This window comes from Aristolochia californica, unplaced genomic scaffold, assembly GCF_029961685.1.
Source record: "Aristolochia californica isolate CCGP_79_NKW_82.1479 unplaced genomic scaffold, dmAriCali1.0.hap1 SCAF_2, whole genome shotgun sequence".
Classification (NCBI taxonomy): domain Eukaryota; kingdom Viridiplantae; phylum Streptophyta; class Magnoliopsida; order Piperales; family Aristolochiaceae; genus Aristolochia; species Aristolochia californica.
The window spans coordinates 44145945-44171223 of record NW_027181881.1 but is presented as its reverse complement, the minus strand read 5'-3'; the positions used below and the strand labels follow the sequence as shown (position 1 = coordinate 44171223).

The 25279-nt window shown below is 40.0% G+C and overlaps 4 protein-coding genes across 4 annotated transcripts; 2 read left to right on the top strand and 2 right to left on the bottom strand.

Annotated features, from left to right (window-relative positions):
• The first annotated feature begins 899 nt into the window (after positions 1-899).
• LOC137955322 (thaumatin-like protein) lies at positions 900-2237 on the top strand. Its single transcript, XM_068802217.1, has 2 exons — positions 900-1195; positions 1357-2237. The coding sequence occupies exons 1-2, from the start codon at positions 1126-1128 to the stop codon at positions 2031-2033; spliced, it is 747 nt and encodes a 248-aa protein (XP_068658318.1). The 5' UTR covers positions 900-1125; the 3' UTR covers positions 2034-2237.
• Positions 2238-2950: 713 nt separating this feature from the next.
• Positions 2951-5786, top strand: LOC137955132 (pentatricopeptide repeat-containing protein At3g18020). The gene has a single exon (XM_068802002.1). It carries the CDS (start codon positions 2951-2953, stop codon positions 5345-5347), a length of 2397 nt encoding a protein of 798 aa, XP_068658103.1. The 3' UTR covers positions 5348-5786.
• Positions 5787-13303: 7517 nt separating this feature from the next.
• Positions 13304-15116, bottom strand: LOC137955321 (transcription factor MYB20-like). Its single transcript, XM_068802215.1, has 3 exons — positions 14914-15116; positions 14374-14503; positions 13304-14232 (listed from the first exon to the last, which is right to left on the bottom strand). Exons 1-3 carry the CDS (start codon positions 15044-15046, stop codon positions 13554-13556), a joined length of 942 nt encoding a protein of 313 aa, XP_068658316.1. The 5' UTR covers positions 15047-15116; the 3' UTR covers positions 13304-13553.
• Positions 15117-16617: 1501 nt separating this feature from the next.
• Positions 16618-19299, bottom strand: LOC137955131 (pentatricopeptide repeat-containing protein At3g12770). The gene has a single exon (XM_068802001.1). It carries the CDS (start codon positions 19297-19299, stop codon positions 17056-17058), a length of 2244 nt encoding a protein of 747 aa, XP_068658102.1. The 3' UTR covers positions 16618-17055.
• Between the last annotated feature and the right edge of the window lie 5980 nt (positions 19300-25279).

Here is a 25279-nt window from a genome sequence, read left to right as displayed (position 1 = left end):
TTAAGCTCGAGTTTGAGTTCGAAATATTTAAATCAGGTTTGACTCAAATATAGGCATGTCCGAGCTCGGCTCGACTCGATGCCACCCCTAGTCACGAGACCTTGGCCAATCGTAAACTAAAAAAATAAAATAATTTTGAAATTATACCTAATCGTAAGAATAACTTCATCAAATATGCGTGACAACATCGCATACTAACTACAATTTTCAGTAATTTTCATATATAACTTATTTATAACCCAGTAATTCTTGCTAGACAACGCGAGTGGTGTGTGCATTAAAGTTCTAAAGGCCTGGTCAAGGACCATACTGGAACTTTTTAAATATGTAACGTTGCATGGCAACAACTTTTATTCATGGGTCCCAGTTCGTGCGTCACATCCAGAGCTCAAGTGCCTGAGTGCCAGTCTCGCACCTGCCTCCATTTCTACCAAAATCTCTGTACTGACAGGAAAGATAAAACGTCTTCCTGTCCATCCTGATAAAGAATGAAACATCGTTCTTCATTGATTCTCTCCCTCGTCGTCTCTCCTGTGCTATCTCTTCGCCTTGGCTTTTTCCCGCCTCTCTGTCTTCTACAGGCTTAAAGATCCATCGTCTACCGTGATTAACTCACCTCTGCTCATCCCTAAATCATTTATTTCACATAACCCAAGACGACAACAATTACAATCGCTGGGGAATCTATGTACGTGGAGAGAAGTGGGAGACAGCCAGAGATTTTTTTATCCGCTTCTTCTCGGTCACCGGGACGGATTTCAACCTTACCACTGTACGATTGCAGATTTCTTTTGGCCTTGTTGCGCCCCACTTCACTCGTCTCCACCCTCCGCTCCACTACCCATGTGATTTTATGAATCGAGTCCGAATATTTCTTAACTGAATAATCTGACACATTTCCTCGAGCAGGCTGCAAATTGTCATCATCATACAGTGACACTCTCGGTTCTTTCTTGCTGTCCAACTTTTTCCCTCTTCTTGACCGTTTTGTTGTTCTCTGTGTTGCTGGGGTTTTTCAATAAATCTAGGAGAAGCCCCCTCGTGTTGCTCGTGGCACTGCCTTGTTCGAAGGAGAGCCGCTCGCTGATAGTACTTGTACCTTCTGTTTAGGCTTCTCTTCGTGGAATGATGGAGGCAAGACTCTCCTTTGTTCTGCTACCGTTTCTTGCCTTTTGCTGTTGCTTTGCAGCTTCAGGTGAGTTATGTTTCAAATGGAACTTATCTTCGCTTGTCTTCTTCTTTGTTTTTTTCGTATTTGACGTGTTTTTGGTGTCGATATTTTTATCTGTTCTGCTTCGTTTCTGGCACTGATTTGCTTCTACAACGGCTCTGTTTACTCTGTTATCCCATACAAAGTCGGAGTTGCAAAGGGAACGACATTCGTTTTACACAACAAATGTTCACACGCAGTCTGGCCAGGAATCCAGCCCGGCGCAGGGAAGCCAGTCCTCGCACGCGGCGGCTTCCGTCTTCTCCCCAACCAGGCCTACTCCCTCCGTTTTCCAGCCGGGTGGTCCGGCCGAATCTGGGGCCGTCAGGACTGTGTCTTCGACGGCAACGGCAAGGGTCGGTGCGCCACCGGCGACTGCGGCGGAGCCCTCTACTGTAACGGCATCGGTGGCGCTCCTCCGGCTACCCTCGCCGAATTCACCCTCGGGGAGCAGGACTTCTACGACGTGAGCCTCGTTGACGGCTACAACCTCGCCATCTCCATCACCCCGTTCCGGGGAACTGGTAAATGCAGCTACGCCGGCTGCGTGACGGATCTGAACAAGATGTGCCCAGTGGGGCTTCAAGTCCGTTCGCGAGACAATAGGGTCCTCGCCTGCAAGAGTGCCTGCTTCGCCTTCAACTCGCCGAGGTACTGCTGCACGGGGTCTTACGGCAATCCTCAGTCCTGCCGGCCAACAGCCTACTCGAGGATTTTCAAGACTGCCTGCCCCAGAGCCTACTCCTACGCATACGATGATCCCACCAGCATCGTTACTTGCAAAGGAGGAAGCTACATAATCACCTTCTGCCCTCATCAGTAAAACCACTATTTCCACACACACCTACTCCACTCCACTCCGCTCTTTTCTTCTGAACTAATCGTAGTCTCTGTGGGTTTAAGACATGCATTGTAGTGTGATCTCTGGTTGGTGGGTGATTTCATTTTCCATCGATTTGTGAGACTATATATAGCAAATATAGATGTAAGGATTGGACTACATGAAGTAGAATATCTCTTTTCCTAAGAGCTAGTTTTGATTGCACTCAAAAGGATAACCAGAGATGGTTTTTTGGGGCTTTGTCTCCTCCATCTCTAATGACGGACAACAAGGAAATTTGTTGCAAAATGCACAAAAATAACGCAAGAATTTTGCTTCTAAATTACAAGTTAGCAAGCTGAGCAAAAGAGAAAGGGAAATTGAGGGACTGGCCTAAAAGCTTTACTCCACCTAAAAACCAGTCAAAAGTGAATTGCTTTTGTAAGAGTGATTTGTCTCAGGAATTCACTTTCACTTTTAACTCTTAACTCGCTTCACTGGCCTCTTAACCTTCCTCTCCCTCGCCATAATTTTGTAGAAAGAAAATATATAAATCATGTACTTTATAAGTTATTTTATATTTTTATTTTTATAAATTAATATTTTAATATTATATTAATATTAATATTATATGTTTAATACTTTTATACCTAAAATTTTGAAATATTTAACCATGGTAATGATATTATTCTGGTTAAGCTCCGGTAAATGGAGAGGAAAGGAAAGAGTATTTCTATTTCATTACAGCTTGAAAACTAAATGATCTCAAATCCATTAGAAATCAGAAAAATGATTAATGATATTACATTAAAAACCCTGTAGATATGTTGATTTTTTGGCGTCAATGACCGTTTTAGAAGTCAGAACTGGGTCTCCTGAGTTGATTAACTTCGATTTGTGATCTCTGGCCGCGGGAAGCAATGAGCCTACTTCTCAACTATTTGAAACAGAGAAACTTCGGAAAAGCTCCAGCATTTCTTGCTGGTATTTGCACGAAGGTTTACACGTCTCCTGGAAATGAGAATCAATGGCCGGTCGGATCAGAAGAGGACGAGGAAGAAGAGAGTATTAGCGTTAGTGATCGTTCGTACTGGAGCCAAAAGATCCAGATCCTCTGCAGGGAAGCCAAACCAGATGTCGACGCAGCTCTTGCGCTTCTTGACCGCCTCCACCTCCGTGGTTACCGACCCGATTCGCACGACCTTGTCGCCATCGTCCTTGCGCTTTGTCAGGATGGCCGCTTCTCCGAGGCCCATCAACGCCTTCTGCTTTCTCCTTCCTACCCTGATCACCAGACATGCAACCTCATTCTCTCAGAGCTCCTCCGGGCTAACACTCCACAACTCACCTTCCGTCTCCTCCATTGCATGACTGCTGCAGACCCCACCTTTGTTCCTTCTATTACTGTTTATAATCGCCTCATCCACCAGTTCGGTTCTATTTCTGAACCCAACAAGGCCCGGCAATTGTTTATGCATTTACAGAATCGTGGCGTTTCCCCAAATGCAGTCACCTACACTTCTCTCATCGGTGGGTTATGCGAATGTGGTGATTTGGATTCCGCCTGCCGCTTGTTTGATGAAATGAAAAGTGAAGGAGTTGCACCCAATTCCCTTACGTATAGTGTTCTCTGTAGAGGACATCTCAACAAGAGGAAGGTCGCAGATGCCATGCAGCTTATGGGCAAGCTTTGGATGAGAATGCAGGATGAAGAAGGCCTATCGGTAAATACTGCTGCTTTTGCAAATCTTATCGATGCTCTCTGTCAAAACAAGATGTTCCAGGAAGTCTTCAAAATTGCGGAAGAGATGCCACAAGGAAATGTTGTTCGTGAAGAACTTGCTTACAGTCAGATGATAGATTCATTGTGCAGGGCTGGAAGGAACCATGGGGCATCTAGGATTGTGTATATAATGAGGAAGAGGGGTTTCATTCCTCCTTTGCTGTCTTACAACTCAATTATCCATGGTCTAAGTAAAGAGGATGAGGGTGGTTGTATGAGAGCTTATCAATTGTTTGAAGAAGGGCTAGCATTTGGCTATTCTCCCCCAGAGCCCACTTTTAAAGTTCTTGTGGAAGGCCTTTGTCATGTACATGATCTTGGAAAGGCGAGGTACCTTGTTGATTTCATGTTAAAGCAGGAAAATAATGACAAGACACGAATCTACAATATATTCCTCGGTGCTTTGTGTTTTATGAATAACCCAAGCGAGCTACTAAATTTGCTTGTCTCCATGCTGCAGAATGGATGCCAACCTGACATAGTGACACTTAACACTGTTATTCATGGTTTGTGCAAGATGGGTAGAGTTGATGAAGCTATAAAGGTCTTTAACGACATGTTGACAGGGAGCTTCTGCAGTCCAGATGTTGTGACATATACTACTGTTATAAGTGGCCTGTTGGATGTTGGGAGAATAGAGGAAGCTCTCAATCTCTTGCACCAAAAAATGCCTGAAAGCTATTGTAAACCTAATATTGTAACTTATAACACAGTTCTTCGTGGATTATGTAAAGCTCTAAAGATTGATGAAGCAATGGAAATTTTGACATTGATGGCTGGTGAGGGTGTGAATGCCGATAGTTCAACTTTTACAACTATTATTGATGGATTGAGTGAAACTTATCGCTTTAATGAGGCAAAGAGGTTTTGGGAAGACGTCATTTGGCCCTCTGGGATTCATGATGATTTTGTTTATGCAGCAATCACTAGAGGACTATGTAATGCAGGCAAACTAAGTGAGGCGCGTGATTTTCTGTACGAGTTGGTGGATTGTGGCATCCACCCCAAGATTGTGAGTTACAATATTCTTATTGACAAGGCTTGCAACATGGGTTTGAAGAGAGAGGCTTATCAAATACTGAAAGAAATGAAGGAAAATGCTGGGTTGGAGCCTGATGCAGTGACATGGAGGACACTGGATAAGTTGCATAACTCGATTAGAAAATCCATCGCACCTGTGAAGAATTTGGATAATGAAGTGGATGAGGAGTTCATAGATATTATTCGGGTAGAGGAAGATAAAACTGGATCCATTCTTAACAAGCAGGGTACAAATAAATTGGCGGTCAGCAAAGTTCTCCCGGAACTAACTGTTCAGCAGCATGATGTGCCTCAAGATACAGAGAATAGTTTAAATGAAGAAACATATGAAGAACCACTGAGAGGGCTTGTAGACTCAGAGTTTACTGAAGACAGGTGGAAAGAAATTGATGGTGATTACAGTGATCTAGCAAGAGAAAACACAGAGTTGTCACGGTCAGAAAAGAGGGAACCCTTATCAAAGCTAGCTAGAAGAGTTTTTGGGTTGTTATAAAATGGATAAAAAGCAAAGAATTTGGTTGCAAAAAACAGGTTTTTATTTGCTGTGAATTGGGGTTGCTGCCCAAAATGGGCTTTGCATGGCATGAGTCTTTGCCCCTACAGCTGTCCTTTCCAGATTGGGGCACTAAATCTCTTTTGCCAGAATTTTGGCCCTGTGCTACTCTCTGCGGAAGTCTCCTGATGAGTACTTGCCATCTTGTTGTTTTCCATCCATTATTCATTCATTCTTTTTCTAAATCTTGGAACAATAAGTTTGTATTGTATCTGTTCAATTTATCGTTCTAGCTGAGAATAGTTTAGGTGGTTTTTGGGTTTGTATATTGGTTTTCTCAAATTTGTAACTTGGGTCTGGTGTCAGGTCGAATCCCCATTGGATATCATGGTTGGAACATTACCTAAAGCACCTCTGTATAATTCTCCTTGGAAGTCGTTGGCTGTTCTACTCGAAGCTATTAGACAATTGCACCCGTTTCAAAGACATTGCCCAAATCCACGTCCAAGTGACTAAGATCGGGCTCCAAGTCAGCAATTTTACGAAATTGGGGCACATCTGTTCGAACCTCGGGGAAATACACTATTCTCATCAGTTATTCGAAGAATTTCCTCAACCCAGTATCTTCCTCTGGAATGCAACCATCGAGAGGCATTCAGACAAGTGGAGAGCAATGTTCAGGATTCGTTTGAGTGATGAGAAAAGCAAGATTGGCTAAGCCCCAAGGTTACACTGAAATTGATCTTAAAGATAGACGTCATGTTTTTCCATGTTGGAGATAACTCACACCATAAGTTTGAAGAGATATTTGCTAAAACTCTGAGTTGGAGAGGAAGTTGAAGGATGCAGGGTTTGTCCCCGATGCAAAGTCTATCTTGCATGACCTGAACTCAGAAGAAAGGAAGGAAAACCTTTGTAGCCATAGTGAGAGTAAGGAAAAAGTGATTGATTATATCAATTGTTGGAGACACTTGAACCTTAATTGCAAAGAGAGCACCAAATTGTCGACTAGAATCGAAATCGAAATGTGTATTGGTGTTTTATTTCTTACAAAGTCAGAAGCCAAGAGATTTCTAAGAGTCGGCAATGGAAGCCCATAACAAGGAGATACTCGTCAAGCAAAAAGATGAGGGGAAGGCTTCCATGGAAGACCCTGGGATGAAGGCCAAGTTTGTTAAGAAAGATTCATACTCTCATTCGAAGGATTCATATAAGGAATCTCATGCCACTAACGTAGTTGTACCCTCAAAATTCTGGGAAAGCCTGTAAAAAAAAAAAAAGTAACAGAGCACCTTCTGTGACTCTGATGTATTATGATATTGGAACAACTATTAGAGAAGTAGATGATACAATTGCTAGAGCCAAAGAGGATGAAAAATGTAAAGAATACCAATTATCCGGACAATTGTAAATTTTGTTGGGTAATTGGCAATCCTACCCAAAAATGTTTCATAGTGAAAGAGAAAACTCTAGAGTTGGCAATGTTATCATTGACTTTGCAAATGAGCATGTTGCCTCAAATTTGATGTCTATAAGTGCCGCAAAAGAACAAAGTGGGGAGTTGTTGATCATAAAAATTCCACCCAAGAAGTGAGACATTTCTTTTTAAAATTGTCTATAGCATATGTTTATAGAAAAGATGAAGATGGAGGATGGATACAAGTGACAAGCAAGAAAAAAAGTCACAAGGAAGCGAATGTATTAAAGCTTCATGAGGTCAGACAACTGTAAAAGAAAGTCATGAGATGAAACTACAAATGATAGAGACATTGCGAAGATAAGGTCAAAACACAACTTCGAAAAAACAAAAGAGTAGAAGCGTAAGGGGAAAAGCACCAGTACCTGTAACTTCATGCTCACACTCTCTTGGTAAAGTGGTTAATACCTTGATTCCTATTGAGAATCACAAGAAGCAAGCAAAAGTGGACATATAAATGTGCTTAAGTAATTATCTCCAACTAATTTTTGTTTGTGATGACCTGAAACTACCAATTCGGTCCCAAGAAGTGCTAATCCAAGTTCTCTCCTCACCAAAAACATTAGTTGCGGAAGTCGCATAACTTAAGATGCTTTAAAAGGGATATTTGTGTTCTAGATATAGGGTGTAAAAGAATAAGTCAAATCGATAGGAAACAATGTTTGGCCAAGCCACAAAACTAATAAACATTGGTGTACAATACAATTATAAAATGGATAATATTTATTTATAAATATAAATAATTGATAACTAAGACAACGAAGAACAAAATAATGTGGACATAAGATGAACATCACATACATATTAATTGACATAATAACAAAAGATTAGTCGAGCTTTGCCTCATAGGGTATAGGTTGACTATGACCTAGTCTCACTATATTAAGATTGGTAGGGTTCATAGCGACATATTAATGATAAAATCGTTGGTAGGAATAATTCTTGCATGTTGTTTTATAATGTCTTGCTTTAATTGAATGTAGCTACTCGTTCAAAAGTTTATAAACTATGTTCTAATCTTGTATAATATTTGGGTTTTACTAACCTATACATACCAATGGAATATGATCGTTGAAATGTAAACAAATTCTTGATTGTTATGTAGGACAGTTTGGGATGAACAAATATTATTTAAAGTTGTATGATATTATAATTTAAGACAGTTATAGGATGGTTTTCGATTGCGTATTCCTAAATATCTTCTTTGTTATGCTTTATTATTTGTTGACCTATCATACACCATGCTTTGGCAAAAGAATTTGGTATAAATTTTCAACACCTATATTTAATTGTAACCATTCAACATTAAATAATAGCGGTTCCTGAATAGGTGAGGTGTAGACATAAATAATTCAGGTGATGTTATTTTCTTTATGTTGCCTTATTGATTACTTATGTTTTGGTTAATATATAGTTTCTAAGTTGTTTTATTTGTTTTATGTTGGAAACTCTTTAAGTCAATTGTTATAATGACTAGTTTGTTAAATGTGTTTGTAAATCGACTTGGGGCCATGTGTTCAAGGATTACTTATTGCTCTGATCAATACAATTGATTCCAATGATTTCAAGATGTGGAAGGTGGTCTAGCATCTATACCCATGTGTTCCTTAGATGACTAGATATTATGTGTCATAACATTATAAATGATGAATTATGGGGTGTTTTTTTATGTAAATGTGAGTCATATTTTTTTCGATATGTAAAGTAAATCAAAGAATGACTCTAAAAATGTTCAAAAACAAAAGTTTTGGAGCATACATGTGGGTCAAAATCATTTGTCCAAACATACCATGAGATATTATATATTGTTAAACATTTTTATTTTTCTTTAAATTATCCTTAATCTAAGTTCATTTTTATGTTATATTTTTAGGTTGAGGTAAATAAAATTGATTTCTTAAAAAAATCCAATGTAGATAGGCCGGTGGAGGAGCGTATGAGTAGAATAAAATTGCACATATTAGTATTATATATTATATTTTTTATTGGAATAAAAAAAATTATTAATTATTGTATAATTTTTATAGAATAAGATGGGCAACTTAACTCAAGAGGCTTAGGTCGGAAGTATTAATGTGATTTTTTAAAAATATAACAAAAAACATATATTTTAGGAATTATTTTTTTGCAAAATATTTTCTTAAAACATTTAAAATTAATTACCATCTAAACGTTTTACCAATAATTAATTTTCAAAAAATTTAAAAGCAAGTCAAACTATTTTGTTGCGATATTTATTATTATATAAGAATAAAATTTTAAAATTTTTAATTGACACATATGTTTGTTGAGAATTTTTTTAGAAAAATAAAAGTATATTTTGATAAAACATTTCATCAACAGTTATTTACTTATTTGCAACAGAATTTTGGTTTCGTCGAAAATTTTCTATTTTGGATGGATTATTAAAAATTAAATTATTCAGTGATTTTTGTCATAAAAAACATCTTTAGCAGCAAAAGCAAAATGTGTGTATCTTTTAGGGTTATTTTTTAGGGTTTCTCTCTCTCTCTCTCTCTCTCTCTCTCTAAAACATGTTGCAATTGCAAGGTACCCATTAACGTCTCAAGTGGAAATACGAATAGTTTGACAAAAGGAAGCCCCTCTCCCCACCAAACCCCCAAACACTATCATCTCAACTTATAGTTGCAGTCAGTGGAATCCTAGCTCTAAAACCTTAATCGTCGTCACTCCCATTCATAGCTCTAAAACCTAAATCGTCACCCCCATTCAACAGGGGCAATATTCGAACCTTTCAATCTTCTATAATGAGTTTTCATTTGATACCCCAGGAAAAAAAGAAAAAAAAATCAGTTTGTTTTCCCACTGAAGAAACAGAATGAGAGAAGTTCCAAATTTTAAAGTGAAGTCTCCGTTTCCTTCCAGAAAGCCAATGATGAAAAAGGGAGGAGCACTTTGTTGGGAATGGGAGTGTGCTGAGTTTTGCTGTCCTCATTTTCTGAAGGCAAAAGCTGCTGTTCAATCGAAGCGTCTGGCTACACAAATGGAGAAGAAGAATGTAGAAAGATGAGGTTGTTCCCAGTTTCAGTTCTCACTTTCTCTCTCATGGGCGACGTGGGTTATTCCGAGTGGAAGATGGCTGATGGACCCACAACTGCTTCTAATCATTTACCATGATCCCATCCAAGACTCTCTTTTCTAATACAACTCAAATGTAGCTTACCCTTTTGTCTACAGAGGGTGTGGGCCCCTTGCTCCACCAATCAAACCAGTCGGCGTGGGCGGATCTCAGCCCATGATTTGTCGACCACCGCCCCAATAACCATACCTTCAAAAGCTGCCACATCGCCAAATCCCAATCAATCGCATTTTTTTATTATTTACTTATTCCTTTTTTTTTCCATTTTAAGATGAAAAACAAAAAAATATAAAAAAATTCTTGGTTACTAAAAACGCGAATCGGAAGCTCCTGTGGGCCAGGCCCATGAAGCTTCTCGAATCCAGTCTTAGGTTCTTTTCACACTGCTCGAGGGCTACTGGTTGTGACAAATGTAGTACATATTTTAATTTTGTTGCATTTGGGGGGTTTTTTATAAAAATAAAATTTATAAGAAGAGAAAAAGACATGTGTGTGACACATTGAAGCAATGCTTACGAGCTGGAATCAAGTGAATGCCGACACTAATTCAAATAACCTGCTCCAATTCCACAATCTTCTAACAAAAAGATGTAGACACCCATACTTCAATTTCACCTGAAATCAATGATTTCTTTATTGATTTTATATGCACTAAAGCAATGTTTTTAAGCCAAATCTCAATGATTTCATTTTGAATTTCCCATGATTTTTTTATACTCTTCTTAGTTCAGTTGTAACAAATAATTATACTTAACCGATACGTCAAAAGCCTTGCCTAATTATATCCACTAATTAAATCATAGGCATTGATAGAACCGAGACAGTAGTGAACATAGATATTGGGGGCAACAAGATTCAAACACACGATCGACCTGCTCTGATACTATATTAAAACCATTTGTTCTAATAGATTGACCTTTTAGAGAACGTAAAACTTAAATATTAAAGACAGACAGCCAATTCCAACCTTGATTGAGACAGATGGATATTTAAACGCTTGAACACTTGTCTTCAACTTCATGAACGATAAAAAGATATAGTCGATGGAAGTTACCTCAATTCTCACAAACCATGAGATTGTCCCCTTGACTTTGAACATCTACGGTGAGTGATCGATGATAATGACTGAGTCCGGTATTGAAACTCCACGAAAATTTACGTTAGCGTTTTTTGTCCATGAACGGCGGAGAATTCTGTGTATTCCAGTTTTCAAACAGAAGAAATCAAATCTCTCTGGCTGCTTCAATATTTAGTCCCAGCTTTGAATTCAAATACATATTCTGGCCTCCATTTAATGAGAGCTTCAGTTCATGCCGGAGCTACGTATCATTTGAGGGATTTTCTTCAAATATGGATAACGTAATTGGTTTACTTCCGTCTTGCGTCGTGGAAGCTTAAAATAAGCGAGACAATTAGCTGGGTTCACGATGTGCAAGTAGAGACACTCGTCCTTACTAGAAAGGATTTTATTGAAAGTCAAACTCTTTAAGGTTTGCTTCAGTCAACCACTTTGGGGCATAACCGTGTCTGTGACATTATGAGATCTTCACGCGCTTATTACACAAAATTCCTCTTCTAGGGAGTCAATTAGGACCCACATTTGATGCTTCCACCCCTCGTCTTTCTCACTTGTCTTCTTCAATTCATTTACATTCTCAGCATTCCCGGTAACGTCGATGGTTCGATTACGGTCAAGATGACCACCCGCTGATGCAACTGGTGCATCATTTTCTCCATCAGCCATCGCCCATTTGCTCAGACTCCTGCATCTATATCATTATCTCCTAATTACTATATTTCTTAAATATTATGAAAATATGTAAAATATAAACTTAAGGGATGTGGATGTTCTTATTTCTATCCCAATGCAGTCAATCTTCTGCCATTCTTGCTTCAAACCCATATAAACTACTGTTATGGTTCTAGTGTTAAGTACCTATGTCTTCCGCTCCTAACAGAGCGTCTGTTAGGAGCGTAAGACATAGGTATTTAACCCCAGGACTATAATAACTACTCAAGTTTTTTTTTTTTTTTATAATAATATGTTTGATTTCAAGATCTTGAAGTCAAGGGTGAGGGTATTGGCGATATTTTCTACATTGTATTATATCGCGGATATTTTAGGCATTGATGTGATACAAAATATAAAATATGTCTTATTATTTTTATTTTTAATATTAGGGATCATAGACATAATCGAGTTGTATGATATTTTCCTGTTTATTTTGTATCTTTTATTAGGGTCTGTTTGAACCATTATAAAAGAAAATGAGAATTTGATTATTATTATTCCAAAAAATAATTAGTAAAAATGAGATAATGATCAAATATTTTTTTTTTCTTCCATGGGGTTCCAAACAGACCCTAAATACACACCATCATCAAGAATTTACAGCAGATTGTTTTTGACTATTAATGTCTCAAATTCACCACAAACTCGATGTTTATCGTGTAGACTTTGCTCAGAAGAAGCTGTAAGGGGTATTGTATAATCAGTCATGTAAGTGGAGCTTTCCATGTTTAAAAAAATTGAAAATGCTATTAATGATTGGCAAGCCAATAGTTTATCTTTGATGAAGATTAATAAACAATTGGATTCTAATCAATTCTAATTAAACTATTACAAATGTGTCTAACAAAGATTATCTTGTCGATATGCCCCGTATATCCTGGGTATTTTTATTTGTGAGTTGAGCCACCATTAGTACAATGCAATACAATACAAGATACATGAATGAGGAACTTCAAATTTCTAGCCTTTTTTAAAACTTTCTATCTAGTAAAATTATTTGTTATAAAAAATGCCCAGGACCACCCTAGTGTTATAAAGTTCTTGATGAATTTAGCCTAAGCATCATAAGAGATGACCAAAGCGTGCTAAGAAATACAATTATGTATGGTCCCACAACTGCCCTCCATATTTAATTAATCCGTTTAGAGCATTTCAAGTATGAGCAATTCAAAAGACAATTCATGCTCAAAGGGTAATGGGTTTACCCTGCAATTACAGCTTAATTGTGTAATCCATACACCACCATAGGAGATTGTCTCAATTCTCTTTATACATATGAAATGATTAAGAATGCACTTTGGCCATGTAACAAGGAAAGTTACTTTGCTTCTTTTTTAAGTTCATGAAGGTACAAATACATGCAATAGCTGGTACAACTTTTAAATAATTATGCACCCTTTGTCACTTGAGTTGCTAAAGGGCTATCTTCACTCTTGTCATTCAAACGGGGTTATACTATTTAAAAGACCGGCCTGCTAGAAGCGGAAAACTAAATGTAACCAATATATAGAAAGAAATCTTAAATCAGAGTTCAGAAGCTCCAATAAAAACAAAGAAATTATAATTCTCACAGTCATTATTCACCCCTTCTCAAATCCATTGCTTTCCAAAACATTTACAGCAGCCATATATTTATATAGTCTCACAATAAATTAAGAAATTTACTGTTTCCCTCCTCTCACTGTTTTGTAAGGAAATGGAGAAAACTACACAGGAACCGTAAAGTCTCATGACTCTTAACATCTACCCAAGGAAAAATCAAGATGGGGATTCCATAGCTACTGGTTATCATTATTCTCTGTGAGCTTTTTATGTTACCTAGGACGGCAGAACAGAATCACAAGAGCTCGAATTTCCATGAATCCTGTTCGAAACTTGATCTGGGGTACTGAGCCTGACTCTGAGGATCAATAGGTAGTTTTCTGTCGCCGTCTTCGCACATCAAATCCCAGCTGCTGAAGTCGTCCATTTCCCAGAGGTACATGCTGCAAGCTTCCGGCCAGTCCATGCTGGAAAAACTGAATTCTTCTGGCTTTACGGAAGAGTTTGAGGAAACGGAGGTGGACGAGGAAGAAGAAACTGAAGCAGATTGGACCAGTATCTCTTCCGGCTGGATCATGGGTACCTCATCCGTGCAGAAGAAGGGAGATGTGCTTAGAAGAGCATCGGTTTCTGCCATGTCCATGCCGGAGCTGGTGATGCTCTTCTCTTCTTCTGTTGCGGTTAGTTCTGAATTTTGGGACTCTGATGAGAATTTGTTGGTAGCCTGATTTTCGTCTGATTGAGCAGAAGCTGCGGGCGCAGTTACTATAGGAGAGGGAGGAGCTGGAAGAGGAAGATTATGCTGGTCATCCTGTCTCTGTTTCTGCTCAATTTGATCAGTGGAAGGAGAGAGAGGCTTGTGAGTGAGAGGATCGATTCCCATCTTCCTCAGTTTCTTCTTTATGTGAGTGTTCCAATGGTTTTTAATCTCATTATCCGTTCTGCCTGCGAGGTGAGCTGCAATCTTAGACCATCTGCAAACAGAAGAAAGAAAAACAAAACAACTTTTAGCAAAAAGGTGGTAGAATAGCGGAACGCTCCTCGCAAGGATATATGCATTACTGAACAACAGAGATTCTACCAAATTTAGTAAAAGGATGGAAGAGCTTAGTCACCTGTTTCCAAGACGAGAATGGAGGTCAATGACCAGTTTCTCCTCAGATTCTGACAACAAACCCCTCTTCAAATCAGGCCTGAGATAGTTTGTCCATCTTAGCCTGCAACTTTTGCCACACCTCAGCAGGCCTGCAACAACACCCAGAACTAAAATTTAGAAACAAGAGGGGGAAAAAAAAAAAAAGAGGAATAATTCGAATTGGAAACCAAGTGACTTAATCAAAGCAATTCGAAACCCAAGATCAAATAATGTTTAAACAACAGCCAAAAGCGCTCTTCTTTTACCTTTCCAAAATCGTTACCTTTTTTCCTTGCTTTTGAAAAAAAAAATGGACTCAATTTTCTTCTGAACTTGCTAGATTCCGAAAAGACTAAATCAGCTAGTAAAGAAACACTAGGTTCTGAAAGAGAAGTACGTAGAAAGAAATCCAGAAGGTCGCTGAGAAATTCGAATTCCAGTGAGGGTAACCTCTCCTGGCCTCTTTTCAAATGCAAGAAAAATTCAAATACGTAATGGGAAATGAAGCCATGAGCGAGACCTGCAAGTTTAGGGACAGCTCTCCAACAGCATTGGCCATTGGTGAGGATGAAGTTGATGAGCTTCTTGTCTTCCTCAGCTGTCCACGGCCCCTTCTTCAAACCCACCTTGTCACAGCATGGTTGCCTTCCCATTTTCCTCTCCTAAACTCAGGAGAACAAAGATCAATAGAAAAGCAAAAGAAAGAAACACCGAAGAAGAGCAGAGTGGAAGGGCTGCAGACAGGAGCAGCGCAGGGCGAGAAGGGAAGATAGCTACACCTTCCTTTATAAATCATCGACGCAGCAGGACAGGGTCTTGTTTTCTAATCCAAGACTGGAAAAATCACTCGTGTCGATCGCTGACGCTGCCGAAGTCGCACGTGGGACATCCGTTTCTGAAAGTGCCACCTCCTCCGCTGCCTTTGCTTTCGTTGCAAGCGTGAAGAATCCACCAAGTGGCAAAGCAATGGAGGCACCAAAATTTGACCATTAAATGAATGGAAAAAGAAAATATTTTATTTTTATATTACCTATTTCTTCATTTAATATAGTAAAGTGTGGGACCTACAATGCACATTAACAGGTTGCTCAGGCATCATTGGCTGCCTCGATCCAGTGGGGCCACTTGAAGATCACGCATGGATAGATGGAGCCACACCGCCAGAGACGGTCTCAATCTCTCCACCACGAGTGGGCCCTAGGTATTATAGGCCTTGTTTTGGACCCACAAGATGGAGATCCTAAAACCCGCTCATCAATGGCCTCGTCTACGCGAGAGTGAGACGGAGGGGCCTCGCTCGTGAAGGTGGGACCGCATTTTCTGGTTCCCTCCTTTTTCAGTGCCACTTGTGATTCTTCGGTCCGTTCTCACTTTCTCAGGTTCACACTAGATGCTGAAACGCCGGTCTAGTACCGTTACCTCCGAGATATCGCGATAATTTAACTTACGACATCTTGATTTGTCATGCTGCGAGAGGAAGCTTAATCGCAACGGTCCACGTTTTATATAGGTTTTGATTTGAATATGAGAAGTATGTATCTATAATATATTCCCAAGTGTGGGTATATATGTAATTAATTTTTTATTATTATATCCCACATTTCCCTTATTTAGAAATGGATATTAAGTAAAATAATTTCAATTAGGATCTAAAATTCCAAATTAGTAGGGATGCCACGTGAAATGTAGATGGATAAGGTGATCCGAGTCTGAGTGGTGGAGCCGACCGGTAGGTAAATCCGACTCGGGTCAGCCCGCTGACTCGGTATTCCAAATTATCGCGACAAAACGCAGACTAGAGAAGCGCAAGAGACTAGAGAGACACGAAGGTTTCCGGCGGAGGAGACGGTGGGAATGAATCTAGGGACGGTCAACCCAGGGCAGGGTGCTACAGATCATTTGACTTTCTACTCGTAATCTGTTCTCTTCTGCAAAAAGAAAGAACTGGAAAAAAATAGAGAAGGTTTAAACTTTTAAATGACAAAATGAGAAAGAAGAAGAATCGGAGAAGACGACATCCGGAGGAAACGCGTTTATTTTGGGTGCAGTCGCCATCGATTAATCGCTCTTTCTCTCTCCTTTCTATCCCGCTTTGTTCCCATTAGAAATCCGTGATGGGGAGACCTTGGCCAATTTTTTCCTTTCAGTGATTTGCTGCTCAACAAAATACGCTGCTCAGTGTTTCTCTCTGGATCTCTTTGACATGTACAAATACCATCCAAGACGTACAAAATTGACCATAATCCCATCAAGCCTTCCCTATGCTTGAAGACAAAAATTTCCCTATTTAGTTTTGCCTTTTTTCCTCTTTTTTTGTCTTTCAGCGCAAGTAAAAGAAGATTTTTCTTCTCGTGTATGTTTAGTATTACCTGCAGGAGAACTGGGTTTGTCTGGACTTGGAAGAGTAGCTTTTGTTTAGGATTGTATGACGTCTCTCTTGCAGTAATCATTTTTGGAGCATTAGCCAAGGCAACCTTGAATCAGTTGCCTGGGATGAAAGTCAAGTATCCCGTGAGAGTGATCCTCTGTTTTCTGACTTTCAAACCAAGTCTGTTGCAAGTTACAGCAGCTCAGAGATGCTGTAAATACTATTGCCCCTGGGCTTGTCCCAGAATCTACAGTTAAAGAATGGGAGGTCCATTGCCGTACTTCCAAGGCTGTTTCACCAGTAATCTCCACAAGAACAAGAGCCATCCTTAAAATGATGGAAACGGCTAGCATCCCTAATTACTATCTCCCTTCCAACAATCTTTGATATAAATTTGGTGGCAGTATGGCAGTTGACACATGCACGGAGATTCTTTGTAATCCGCAGGGTGGTCCCTGTTTCTGTGCTGATGAGCCCAAATGCAATTGCTAGCCTCTCACTATGACTACAGAGGCTTTCCTCCTTTTCTTCTGAGTTCAGGTCATGCAAGACAGACTCTGTATCAGGGACAAACCCTGCATCCTTCAGCTTCCTCTCCACCTCCTCTAGTTTGGCAAATATCTCTTCAAACTTATGGTGTGACTTGTCTCCTACATGGAAAGCATGGCGTTTACCCTTAATATCAATTTCACTGTAACCTTGTGGCTTGGCCAATCTTGCTTTTCTCATCACTCGACGAATCCTAAACACTTCTCTCCACATGCCAACCGAAGCATAAAGATTAGAGAGTTGCACATAGTGGCCAGCATTTGATGGATCAAGAGCAAAAATCTGTTTTGCTGCATATTCTCCTAACTTTACGTTCTTATGCATTTTGCAGGCACTTAACAGGGCTCCCCATACTGTTACTTCTGGTTTTATTGGCATATTTTCTACAAACTGATAAGCCTCTGTCAAGTAACCAGCTCGGCCTAGAAGATCTACCACACAAGCATAATGTTGATGACGAGGTTCAACACCATGGTCTCTCTTCATGCAATGAAAATATTTCCGACCTTCTTCCACAAGACCTGAGTGGTTGCATGCTGAAAGGACACCAATGAAGGTAACATCATTGGGAGCCACCTTTGCAATCTTCATGTCGTGAAATAGTTTAATAGCTTCACGACCACGGCCATGTAATCCATAACCCATGATGAGTGCACTCCATGCCACAACATCCTTGTTTTGTAAGCGGTCAAACACAGAATGAGCATGCTCCAAGCTTCCACACTTGGCATACATGTCTATAAGAGCCGTATTAACAAAAACATCAATGCTAAAGTCACTGCCCTTAACAAATTCGTCAATCCATTTGCCTAATTCTAAGGAGCCCACTTGAGCACAAGCCAATATTGTGGATCTTAGGGTGACAGAATCAGGTTTTGCCTTTGAAGAGATCATTTTCCTGAAAAGTTCAATTGCCTCATCAGCAAAACCATTTTTTGCATAGCCTGATATCATGGCATTCCACAGTATCACATCTGGCATAGGCACCTGATCAAATAAAGATTTTGCCACAAATACTTCCCCACATTTAGCATACATAGCTGTAAGGGCAATCAACAAATCAAGCTCCAAACCTAGCCCACTTTTAATCACAAAAGAATGAACAGATTTACCCTGTCCTAAGCATTCAACATCAGTGTAAGCTCTCAGAATACTCACAAGTGCAATCCAATCGGGTTTTACATCCGAAAATTGCATCTGAGTAAAAATTTTGAGAGCTTCCAAAGGATCACCATTCTGTGCATATCCCGACAAGACAGATGTCCAGGAAACTACTGTTCTATCATATAGCCTGTCAAAAACCATTCGAGCCCAGTGGGTGGCAGCACATTTCATATACATTGCAACAAGACCATTTTGCACGAAGACATCAGATTCAAACCCCAGCAGGAGTATTTGTGCATGAACTCTGCGACCTATTTCATATGCCGAGAGACCACTGCAGGCTTTCAGTACATAAGGAAGGGTAAACCCATCTGGATTCACTCCATTGAGCTGCATTTCCCGATAGAATTCGAGAGCGTCTTTGAACAAGTCATGTCCACAATGCCCCTTGATGATTGCATTCCAGAGGAAGATATTGGGTTGAGGAAATTCTTCGAATACCTGACGAGCATAGCGTATTTCCCCGAGATTCGAACAGACATGCACCACTTTCGTAACAATGAAATTGCTGGTTTGGAGCCCGATCTTTGTCACTTGGGCATGGACTTGCGCAATGTCTTTGAAACGGGTGCAGCTCTCTAATAACTTCGAGTAGAAAAGGTCGACGTCCAATGATTTCACCAACTTTTGGTCATCACCTTCGCAGATGTAATCAGCAAACAGCGGGGACGATGAATAGAGCTGTTTGCGGATGTTCTCCTGGGACGAGAGGAACTCAAATATGGTCGCAGTGAAAGGTAAAGATTTCACGGCAATCGAAGGAGTTTGATGCCGACAGGAAATGAGACAGAGAGAGGATATTCGAGCCGCCAGAATCCAGCTCATTCCATGCAAGTTCTAGTAGTTTAAGTTTCAGAGCTGTATCTCTTTTCACCGCAATCTTCTATGGCTCTTATCATTTGTAATCAGTAGGGCCTGCACCAGTGGATCGAGTTTATAAGCAATGAAGTTTGAACATTTTTCCCACTTCGGCAAATATCTATTAGAATGTTATTATTTTATTATTTTGTAATATTTATGTTTTTACCATTTTATCCTTCTTCATTGTATAAAACCCTAACTTGTAATTTGTAAAGTTATGAATGAGAAATCAAATTTATTTTTTACTGTTCGTCTTCTCGACTTCGCCTCCCCGACGACAGAGCTCAACGGCTCTTTTCCGTTTGAGGTTTTAATATGGTATCAGAGTAGTCAATCCTCATTCTCTGATTATCTCCGGACGACGGACCTCTTCTCATCTCTTTCCCCAAAATTTTCGGCGACTAGTTTCGGCCATCGGAGTTCGGCAACGGTGGTTCTCACTCCGTTGATTATTTTTCGGCCTGGTTTGGCCATCGGCGTCCCGACCAAGAGGTTAGTCCATACCCCTCCTCTAATTTTATTTCGTCTGGTTTCGTTACCGAGATGACGGATTTCGGCTAAGCTTTCTGGCCTTCGGCGACCTATTTTCGGCCATCGGCGTTCTGCAGCAGCTGGTTTCTCCCTCCGTTGGTTATGTCCCGGCAAAGAAGTTAGCTCTCGTACCTCTTCTAATTTTTATTTTTAATTTCTCTTCGTCTGGTTCCGCTGCCGATTAGATTTTCTGTCTGGGCGTTTCCGTTCTTGAGGAGATACGAAACTGTTGCAAGTGGTATTGGCAGTGGTCGATTGAAAATTTTTTTGAGGCGCTACAAAACTGTTGGTAGTGGTAAATTTTTTTCTGGCTAGTCGCGAAGGTACTTTTTCGCATAGCCTTCACTGTTGGCCTTGGGGAAAATATTTGTGTTGGATCTGTTTGGTTGGACAATTTGTGTTAAGATTTGTGTTGGATTGGTTTGGTTGGTGCAACGTTCACTGTTGGCTTCAGGTTGAGAATGTTTTATTGGATTTTGTGGTTGCGTACACGGCTTTAATTTCTTGGTGAATTTTTTTGGCGTTGCATTGGTGGTTTGCTTCGGTCAGTGCTCCATGGAGATTTACTCATCGACGACTGCTTCCGATTCTGGTCTTCGTACCAGTTCGTCTCGTTCCGTTTTTTAAGAACCATCAAACCCATATTAAATTCACCACTCGGATAGCCCCGGGCAAGTTCTTGTCTCGCAGCTGCTCACCGGTGAAAATTACATCAGTTGGAGTCGTGCGATGTTGATCGCCTTATCCGTGAAGAACAAAGTGGATTTTGTCGATGGTTCCATACCTGAACCTCAAAGTGTTGATCCTATTTTGCTTAATTCTTGGACCCGGAATAATAACATGGTCCTCTCTTGGATCCTAAATTCGATTTCCAAGGAAATCTCTACAAGTGTTATTTTTGCTGCTTCTGCCCGAGAAATTTGGCTCGACCTTCGGGATCGTTTTCAACAGCGCAACGACCCGTGTATTTTTCAGCTTAAACGAGAATTGATGACCTTGCGTCAAGACAAGGATTCCGTTAGCACTTATTTCACCAAGCTGAAAACCATTTGGGAAGAACTAAGCAATTACCGTCCTAATTACTCTTGTGGGACATGCTCGTGTGGTGGCGTTAAAAATCTTACTGATTTCCACCATATGGAGTATATCATGTCCTTCTTAATGGGCCTTGATGACTCTTTCTCCCAAGTTCGTGGTCGGTTGCTCCTCATGGATCCGATGCCACCTATTAATCGTGTTTTTCCTCTGGTTGTCCAAGAGGAACAACAAAGGAAGACTACTCAAGCCTCGGGTTCGCATACTCCCATTGACACGATGGCCTTTACGGTTAAATCTGGGAAGACAGAAATTCATAAACCTGGCTCACAGTCCTCTCAGAGATTTCAATCCATTTACAGTGCCCCTCAGAATCCGAATTACAATGCTCCTCATAATCAGACTTACAGTGCTCCCCGGACTCAGAACAAGGACAAATATTATTGTACTCATTGCAAGATTGTTGGTCATACTATCGCTTGTTGTTTCAAGCTCCATGGCTATCCGCCTGGCCCCGCACCATAAACCAACCAAAATCCTCATGCTGCTGCTCATCAAGTTTTTATTGCTGATGATAGCCAAGGTTCTCCTTCTGTTGGAAGTTTTGTTCAGAATCTGGACCCTACTAAATATCTGCAACTCATGTCAATGCTTTCTACACACCTGCATAGCTCAGCAACAGTCACTACTGCTCCGACATCTTCTACATCCAACTACTTGGCAGGTACTTGTTTTTCTGTAACTTTAAATCCTCTAATTTCTTCACCTCAATTATGGATTGTAGACTCAGGAGCCACTAGACATATCTTCTCTCACACTCATGTTTTTGTTTCCTTGCATGTTATCCCACACACTACTGTTACTTTGCCCAATAATTCTCAGTTTTTGGTCCACTTTGCTGGTGATATTAAATTGCATTCTCACCTTATGCTTAAAGATGTACTGTTTGTTCCTCAATTCAAATTCAACTTGATCTCTGTTAGTGCTTTAGTTACTAACTCTGGCCTCATAGTAAGTTTTCTTCCTGATTGTTTTGTTATCCAGGATCTCTCCACCCAGAGGATGATTGGCAAGGGTGACAAAATCCAAGATTTCTATGTCTTCAGTACTCAAAATTTAAATTATGTTTCTCATGTTTTTGTTAACAATATTTCTACCCATGTTTGGCATAATAGGCTAGGACACATTTCTTTTAAGAGACTTGATTTTTTGAAGGATCAATTAAACTGTGATGTAACTAGATTACATAAATCCGATTCTTGTTATATTTGTCCTCTCGCTAAACAACGTAGATTATCTTTTGAATCTCATAATCATTTGTCCGCATCTTCTTTTGATCTTGTGCACTGTGATATTTGGGGACCATATCAAACTGTTTCCTATATTGGTCATCGTTTTTTCTTAACTCTTGTTGATGATTGTACTAGATTTACTTGGATTTATCTATTGAAGACTAAATCTGATGTTGTCTCTGTGATACCACGTTTTTTTAACATGGTTTCTACGCAGTTTAATGCCAAAATCAAGGTTTTTCGATTTGATAATGCACCTGAGTTATCCTTTGTTGACTTTTTTCAAACTCAAAGAGTTTTGCACCAGTTTTCATGTGTTGAAAGGCCTCAGCAAAACTCGGTTGTTGAACGTAAACATCAACACCTTTTGAATGTGGTTCGATCGTTGTTTTTTCAATCCCGCATCTCCGTCCCTTTTTGGACCAAGTGTATTCTTACTGCAGCTTTCTTAATTAATCGAACTCCTACTCCTCTCTTACGCTATAGCACCCCCTTCCATTTGCTCTATAACACTTCTCCTGATTATTCCATCTTCCGTGTCTTTGGCTGTTTAGCCTTTGTTTGCACCTTAACTGCTCATCGCACCAAGTTTCACCCTCGTGCTCGGGTTTGTGTGTTTCTTGGTTATCCAACTGGTGTGAAAGGTTATAAATTTTATGATGTGGAAACCAAACAGGTTTTTCTTTCCAGAGATGACATGTTCCATGAGGAAGTTTTCCCTTTCCATACTATCACACGTTCAGATCAACTTACTGATCCCTTTCCTGATTTAGTTCTGTCTCACTCCTCTCTCCAAGCTCATCCTTTTCCCGACCTCAATTCTTCCCCTATTCCTGCTTCCCCCGTTATTTCTGATATTCCAGTTGCTGGTCATCCACCTCATGATATTCCCACACTTGTTGCTTCCTCATCTGCTAGTGCTCTTCTTCACACATCTACTAGGAAGACTCATCCACCTCATTACTTATAGGATTATCACTGTAATTTACTTATTGGTTCTCCTCAATTTGTTATACTCTCTCAGCCTTATCCAATCTCTAATTCCATCTCTTACCATGCCCTTTCTGATTCCCACAAACACTTTGCACTCAGTCTCACTTCTCAGGTTGGACTTCAATATTATCATTAAACAATGAAGTGTCCTGAATGGAGGTTGGCTATGCATGACGAGTTAGTCGCTCTCGAAGCAAACAACACCTGGACCGTCACTCCTCTGCCCCCTGATAAACATACCATTGGCTGCAAATGGATTTATAAAATCAAACTTTACTCTGATGGTTCTCTTGAGCGCCATAAGGCTCGTTTGGTAGCTAACGGCTATACCCAACAAGAAGGTTTGGACTTTGTCGACACTTTTTCTCCTGTAGCCAAATTAGTAACTGTGAAGGTTCTTCTTGCTCTTGCTGCCTCCCATGGTTGGCATCTTGCTCAACTTAATGTCAATAACGCCTTTTTACATGGTAATCTTTTTGAAGAAATATTTATGGATCTCCCTCTTGGCTACCTTCGACAGGGGGAGTCCTCTTCTTCTCACAACAAACTGGTTTGCAAGCTTCACAAGTCCTTTTATGGTCTCAAACAAGCTTCACGCTAATGGTACTCAAAATTTTCTCATGTTTTAATCACCTTTGGTTTTCTTCAATCGAAATCCGATTACTCTCTTTTCACAAAAGGACATGGCTCCTCCTTTGTCGCCCTCCTGGTTTATGTGGATAATATTATCCTTACTGGCCCTTCATCTAGTGCTATTGCTGAGCTCAAACAATTTCTGCATACTCAGTTCAAGCTCAGGGATCTTGGTTGTCTTAAGCACTTCCTTGGTCTTGAAATTGCTCAGTCCAAGGCCAATATTGTGCTTTCTCAACGTCATTATACCTTACAATTACTTGAAAACTCAGGGTACCTAGCTTGTAAACCCACTAGTATTCTCATGGATCCCAAGTTTCCTTTAACTGCCACTGACGATGACCTGCTTCTTGATATAACCCACTATCGGCGGCTTGTTGGGAAACTTCTTTACCTCACTTTATCTCGCCCCGACATTACTTTTGTCGTTCACAAGCTCACTCAATTTGTGGCCCAACCCACCTTCCTCATCTCCAGGCAGTACATCACCTGCTTCATTATCTCAAGACCAATCCTGGTCAAGGTTTGTTGTTTTCTTCTACTTCTTCCTTGCAGGTACGCGCTTACTCTAATGCTGATTGGGGATCATGCCTTGATTCTCGGCAATCTACTACAGGCTTTTGCATCTTCATTGGTGATTCTTTGGTCTCTTGGAAGGCCAAAAAAGTAGACCACTGTCTCCCGCTCCTCCGCTGAAGCTGAATATCGAGCTCTTTCTTCCACTACCAGTGAACTTATTTGGTTACAACAACTTCTTCAAGATTTTCAAGTCAAAGTTGACTCTCCTGCACTGCTCTACTGCGACAATCAAACTGCGATACACATTGCTTCTAATCCTACATTTCATGAGCGCACCAAACATATTGAGATTGATTGCCATTTTGTTCGTAAACGAGTTACTTCGGGCATCCTCAAGTTACTTTCCATTCGTTCTCAGTACCAGCTAGCCGACATGTTTACTAAACCTCTCCCTTCTACCCATCTTTTTTCTTTGTTGTCCAAGATGGCTGTCAAGGACATTTACAAGTCACCTTGAGGGGGAGTATTAAAATGTTATTATTTTATTATTTTGAAATATTTATATTTTTACCATTTTACCCTTCTTCATTGTATAAAACCCTAAATTGTAATTTGTAAAGTTACGAATGAGAAATCAAATTTATTTTTTACTGTTCGTCTTCTCGACTTCGCCTCCCCGAGGACAGAGCTCAACGGCTGTTTTCCGTTTAAGGTTTTAATAATATCTACACAAAAGAAGATCTAAAAGTGAGCAATAAGCGTTAGATAAAACTACAATGTCTTCCAACAAAATATTTAGAATGCAGGTACGAGCAGAGGGTATCAATTCAAACATATTTACTTCGTGTGCTGAATTGCAGCGAGGACGGAGAAAAAATAAAAACCTCGTCAAGAGGAGTGTAAGATTGAACAGTAAAGATATTTGGGCGAGTATGAATCAC

Bases quoted from the DNA above. Each gene is read 5' to 3' on its own strand.
- LOC137955322 (XM_068802217.1), top strand. From the start codon at position 1,126: ATGATGGAGGCAAGACTCTCCTTTGTTCTGCTACCGTTTCTTGCCTTT. The intron at 1,196-1,356 runs GTGAGTTATGTT...TCCCATACAAAG, and splicing joins CTGTTGCTTTGCAGCTTCAG to TCGGAGTTGCAAAGGGAACG.
- LOC137955132 (XM_068802002.1), top strand. From the start codon at position 2,951: ATGAGCCTACTTCTCAACTATTTGAAACAGAGAAACTTCGGAAAAGCT.
- LOC137955321 (XM_068802215.1), bottom strand. From the start codon at position 15,046: ATGGGAAGGCAACCATGCTGTGACAAGGTGGGTTTGAAGAAGGGGCCG. The intron at 14,504-14,913 runs GTCTCGCTCATG...GTGTTGTTGCAG, and splicing joins AGCTGTCCCTAAACTTGCAG to GCCTGCTGAGGTGTGGCAAA. The intron at 14,233-14,373 runs GTGACTAAGCTC...TTCTGTTTGCAG, and splicing joins CATTCTCGTCTTGGAAACAG to ATGGTCTAAGATTGCAGCTC.
- LOC137955131 (XM_068802001.1), bottom strand. From the start codon at position 19,299: ATGAGCTGGATTCTGGCGGCTCGAATATCCTCTCTCTGTCTCATTTCC.